The sequence below is a fragment of the Triticum aestivum genome, chromosome 5A (assembly GCF_018294505.1).
Source record: "Triticum aestivum cultivar Chinese Spring chromosome 5A, IWGSC CS RefSeq v2.1, whole genome shotgun sequence".
Classification (NCBI taxonomy): domain Eukaryota; kingdom Viridiplantae; phylum Streptophyta; class Magnoliopsida; order Poales; family Poaceae; genus Triticum; species Triticum aestivum.
Window position 1 is genome coordinate 381,028,881 of NC_057806.1, and position 5,957 is coordinate 381,034,837.

At 40.8% G+C, this 5,957-nt stretch overlaps 1 protein-coding gene across 1 annotated transcript; it reads left to right on the plus strand.

Annotated features, from left to right (window-relative positions):
* Window positions 1-1,302: 1,302 nt before the first annotated feature.
* Window positions 1,303-4,703, plus strand: LOC123106957 (polyadenylate-binding protein-interacting protein 11-like). The gene is made up of 7 exons (XM_044528980.1): window positions 1,303-1,693; window positions 2,273-2,347; window positions 2,492-2,536; window positions 3,455-3,527; window positions 3,630-3,742; window positions 3,833-3,892; window positions 4,389-4,703. The coding sequence occupies exons 1-7, from the start codon at window positions 1,319-1,321 to the stop codon at window positions 4,467-4,469; spliced, it is 822 nt and encodes a 273-aa protein (XP_044384915.1). The 5' UTR covers window positions 1,303-1,318; the 3' UTR covers window positions 4,470-4,703.
* Window positions 4,704-5,957: the final 1,254 nt, after the last annotated feature.

Below are 5,957 nucleotides of genomic sequence, written 5' to 3' on the forward strand. Positions count from 1 at the left end.
TAGATACCTCCCGTGTGGTGCTCTTGATGACGTTGTAGAGATCATGGCACGTTCGGAATGAAATTACGCATGATAAGGATCCACCCCCAACTGAAACCTCCCGCCGTTTTTCCATAGCTATGTTACTTCTCTTTTGTGTATCCAACAACATCAAAAGGACGATTTCTCGAAAGAAAAAATGGTGATTCAAGATCCCGCTTGCCATGCTGCTGCTCCCATCACTTCTAGGCAGGGAAAATGACATGAGATGGTACGTCCGCAGGAGCACTCAGAGATGGACACGTGGCAAGGATGGATAAGAGGCGGCTGCATGTCATCAACTACATGGTGATAATTGAAGCTCAGATGGCGCCGGTAGGCGGTGGTTCACCAAGCAAGCAAGCAAGAGTGTTGGCATAGGGACACGATCATAGGAGAGTTGGTCATGTGTGGTTGCTTGGCTTTCGGTGTTAATTGAGAAGTAGAAGGACATAATGGTGATATTCCCCTTTTCTGGGAGGGAAATACCATATTTCCTTTAATAGGTAGCATCTTCGGTTGCTCTTCCCTTAGAGGAAATCAAGATATCACAAAATGGTTATTTTTCAACATTTATTTTTTTCGCAAGCGCTCATACATACACGCATATATTCATCCCTATGGACGCGCACACACACATTCTACCCGTATGAGCACCTGCGAGAGATTGAGCCGGTATGTAAATTCAGGAATAATGCGAGCACCATGACTTACCCTGGTGGGCTGGGGATATCACTGTCCCTCTAACCATTCAAATACAGGTTGGTTCGCATTTCCACATTTATAATTATGTGTTTTGTACTACTGGTGAATTTTTATAATAGATCCAAATCATTTTCGTAAAAGAAAAACAGTTATTACAACAGATAAACTGAAAGAATGATACTACCATTCCAAAACTTGGCGGAAAAAAAAACGCTCAAACATCACGGACGGGCCGGCTCAAACCGCTCTGCATGCCCCCAGATTTCGTGCATGGATGCATGGGTCGAGAGTCCAGACGTGCCTCGGCAGCCTAGCCTCGCACATCTCTCCGAACACACCGCGACGATTCTTCCTGCAGTTGTGCCCCCACAGCCTTTTCGGCCCCGCATGTCAGTGGAAAGTGGAAACTGACGTCAGGGAAGCTGCCGTGGAACGCGCGGCGCTGTCCCTTCTGCAGCCAGTCTACTGTTGACTTCTGCCCTCGATCCTTAGGATCAAGCGGCGGAGGAGCGTACTGCATAAATACAAGCCGGAGATAGCACTCCAGGTCCAGTTCCAGTGCTAGCTCTACCGTTTCTCTTCGGTTCGATCACCCATGGACGCGGTGCGAGGAAGCGGTGCGACGCCGGCGGACCAGACAGTCCAGAAGACAGTCACGGCGGCCGCCGCGCTGCTCAACGCGCTTGCCAGGGAGTTCGTGCCCATGGGCGCCGCCGCCGACGTGCTGAACCCGCTCGCCAAGGAGTCTTTGCCCGTGGGCGCTGCCGCCACGCTTAACCTGCTCGCCAGGGAGTTCGTGCCGTGGTGGCGCGTTGGGGGCGGATCAAGGAGGGGGCTCTCCGCGGACGCGCCGGAGTTCGTCGTGACGCAGGGGCTCTACTTGCAGGATCCCACGGTGGTCGGCTACCCTACGCGCGGCACCGGCGTCTACATCGGCAATGCCGTCCCAACGAGGACCTGGAGAAGATCAGTAAGCTAAAGAGACAAAGTGCTAGCTACATATCTGATATCTATATCCTACAGGCGTTTTCAATTTTACTTTTGTCCCTTCCTGCGGCACTTCTTTTTTCGTCCTCGATTTCCATTCTTTGTTTCATTCTGGAGTTTTCTTGTTGGGGTTTTAAGCTTTCCTTTCTGAATCAAGTGGTTTATTGGATCTTAGCTTCTTCTGATTGGAAAGATCATAGTTGATGCGTTCAAGACCTTGATGATAATTTTCTTAATTTTCTATTATTAATTGTGCTCGAGTCTGACCTATAGCTTGTTTCTTCCATGTTCTAGCCCCGGTCATATGTTTGCCTTTTTTCTAGCAGATCCAAAGCAGATCAATTCTTTTTCTCTTTGAGATATATTGTGTATGTATTAGCCACTTCAAACATCTCTCTCTCTCTTTTGGATTTATGAAACGTTTCGGGTCATTTCAATTATGCGCATAGTTCAGCATTGGCTACAATTTTATTTTCTGAGCCGTCCTAATTATACTGTTGTTCAAATTTGACGGTGTTATCATTACTTGTTTGGAAATTTGATGGACTACACGTTTTTACAGAGGGTTAGCAACTACTCGCAACAGGGAAGGGCCAGGTATTCTTACCGGGTTCAAAGGATCCACGACAAAGAATTTGTGAGAAGAACAATTTATGTTGCCGATATTGATCACACTGTATATAATAATGCTATTTCCATGTGCAATAAATGCGATATTTTTGTGTAACTTGCAAATCTGAAGTAATGTATCACTTTTGGATGTGGCATTTGTTTGTTTCAGGTCACCGAAGAAATGTTGGCTGGGCTCTTTGGGATATGCGGAGTCGTATGTCTAATTCCCACCCCTTCTAAACATGATAAAAATATGCAATGTAGATTACTAAATTGTTTTGCGAGAATGTAGATTACTATATTTATAACGTAGTTTTTCTTTTTGAGAATACAAGATCATGTGGATTATGCTCTCCATCGCTCAGTTCACATGCTTGACTTTCTCAGCAAAAAGTTCACATGCTTGACAGATTGTTGGCTAATACTCCCTCAGTTCCAAAATAGATGACTCAAACCTATTTTGGAACGGAGGGACTATATTGCAGTTATTTACATGTTTATGTATTATATATCTTAGAAAAAAACAGAGATCAAACCTTAGTTCAGTTTAGCAATTTAATTGCTGTAGCATATTTCTCTATGTCAACATTGTTGTAAATCATATATGGAACTCATACCCTGTAGCTAGCTAGCTATATATAGGCTTATATTGTGGACGAGTTTGTGTGAAGGTGTACGGGAAGGATGCCTTGATTTTGTAGTGTATGCATGTGCAAGCTGAAATAGATGGGTGAACTCAACATGGCTAATTATGATTCATAGAAGAATTTTAAATTCGATGTTTGGATTGCTTTGGGGGGGGTATGAGAATGTACTCGTGCATGGGACATGGCTATTTAGCATAATAGTTTTTCACGCTATCGACATTTCATCTAACTAGCATGTTTAACGCCATAATCTAATTGTTTTCATCAAACTAACGGACTTTTTCACTTGATCAATTGGTTGTGGTGAGGTAATGTGTTGACCATATTTCGGTGATGTTCTTCCTATTTTCATGCAGTTATGTGATTAACATAAATAGTTTAATAATTTCTAGTTTCCTTCTCCACCACACAGGAAAATAAAATGTAAGTGCTATGTACCATTACATAAACAATGTGACTAAAACATTGTTTACTCTTCTCAATAGGTTGTAGATTGTCGTCTTAGTGGAGACCCCACTTCTGGTTTTCGCTTTGCATTCATAGAGTTTCAGCAACAAGGTTAGTCACCATATCACATGCTCAAATATTGATGTTCCTCAAAAATCACTATAGAATGCAGTTCGTAAATAAGACTTAATGCCAACCTTTACACATTTTCAGAGGATGCAGCTATTGCGCTACATCTTGATGGGATCATTATAGGACTTCACCCTCTGAAGGTAGCACCATCTAGGAATGCAATCGCGCCTATCAAGCATTCGTTTCTTCCTCAGGTATCTACAACATAAACATCCTTTAATGTTAAGTGATTCTTAGATGGCAATACCTCATGCAAAAAAAAAATTTGTTCAATATTATTGCAGTCTGAAGATGAAAAGGAGAGGTCTTTAAGGACAATATATTGCACTAATATTGAACATATGGTATGTATAGCCTAAGGATTCGTTTGCACATGTTGTGTATTAGTATTAATACTGAGTAGGGCATTTTGGAGACCGAGCTCCATGGAGCCCTTTATTTTGAAAAATTTAAAATTCACAAATTTTGGTTTAAAAAATTCTGAAAACAATTAGACATGTATGCAAGGATGTAAAGTGTATGTGTGAAATTTTTTAGGATGAAATACCTTGAATTGCGAGCTGCACACAAAAAAAACAAAATCATGGACTTTAAAGATGAACAGTACATATGCTAAAAAGCCTCAGATATATCTTTTTTGTGTAGCTCATATTTTATTGTATTTCGAACTTCAAATTTGCACACGTGTACATAATGTATCTAGGTATATGTGTATTTATTTTCAGAATTTTTTGAAACTGAAAAGTTTGAATTTTGAAGTTTTCAAATAAAGGCCTCCATGGAGCTCGGTCTCCGTTTGGCATTTTTGATTAATACTTCACTTTTAAATTTTACATATAGGTCACTGCCGCGGAGTTAAAGGACTTCTTCGAGAGACATTTTGGCTCGGTTAGCAAATTCAACAAAAAACATCATATATAATTGTATTCATTTTTTAAAAAAATTGCAAAAGAAAAACAAGTATAATACATGTGTATCCTTGTTTCAATGGATTATAGGTTTCTCATGTGAGGCTTTTGGGTCATAACAACCATGCCACTCAGATAGCTTTTATTGAGTTTGTGGAGATGATAATCTCAATCCATTATATCTTCTATTGTGTTATATATTTTACTTGGCTATAATTATATGTGTATCCATCCTCGTACTTATCATGTGGACATCGTACTTGTATGTGTGTGACCCACTCTATTTTCATGTACATATATCTTATGTTGATAAATCTACGGGCTACCTAATGTTCATGCTCTTGTATTATTTTTCTAATGTTGATAATCACAAAAATAAACTGAAAAGAAAGTTGTGACCTAAAATCTCTAGCTATTATGTCATTCTTTACAAGATACCTAATAACTATAATGTGTTTCTCAAGAGATTTTTTCCATTTTATGTTCACCACCAGAATGTTTATTTTTCATGTTGGGATTTTACTGATACGAAGACTAAATGTCTAAAAACATACTTTCATCTATGTGCATTACGGGTTAGTGGCGCCATTATTGCTTTGAGCTCCAGTGGCATATACATGAGAGGCCTTGCTATCAGGTCTTTGTCTGCAGGTGTTTAAAACCTGATAGGACGCCCTGAGGACACCTTTTTACATGAAATGCTTCAGTAACCTGGCATGACATTCAGCGCGACTTGAGCTACTAAAAAGGGCAATGTTTGGTGTGTTGAAAATATTCATATCTAGGGGGGCTTCCACGGGAGTCGTCTGGCAAGCCCATCACGCTGCAAGGCACTTGTAGACTTTGCTGGTTGTCAGATCTCCTAGATGACCAAGAGGCATCATTTAAAAAATGGGAGTATCCCGGCTTCTGCATCACACGATGCACACGCAGCCATATTATTAAGCACGAAATTATTTCAAGTCATGAGTGCTCCAAAGTAAAACAAATAAACACAAAAAGACGACAGCGAGCGGTCGAACATGAGATTACATAGCTCATCCACTTAATCTACGAGTGGCTCGCCAGCCAAACTGATTGAACAGACCCAACGGAAGCATTTCCAGTAGGCTACACCTAGAGGCCATAATCACCCACACGCCCAGAGGATGTAATGCTGACCACCAATGGGTTGAAGTTGTAACTCTGTAGATAATCTGCAAGAAATTTGGAGAAGATAATTTGTTAAAGACGAAATCATTCCGGCAATTCCATAGTGCCCAAAGAATGGCACAAACTCCCACACAGATTTGGGCCTTCAACTTTTGATGAATGCCACCTAACCAGTTTCGAAACAGGTTTGAAATACTCGTTGGTGGTGATAAATTTTACATAACGTGCACCATATGCCAGATCAATGTAGTAAACGGACATGACGGAAATACATGATGAATTGTCTCCTCCTGATCACAAAAACAACATTTTTTGTTGTCATGTCAGTTACACTTAGTAGGGTTATCTT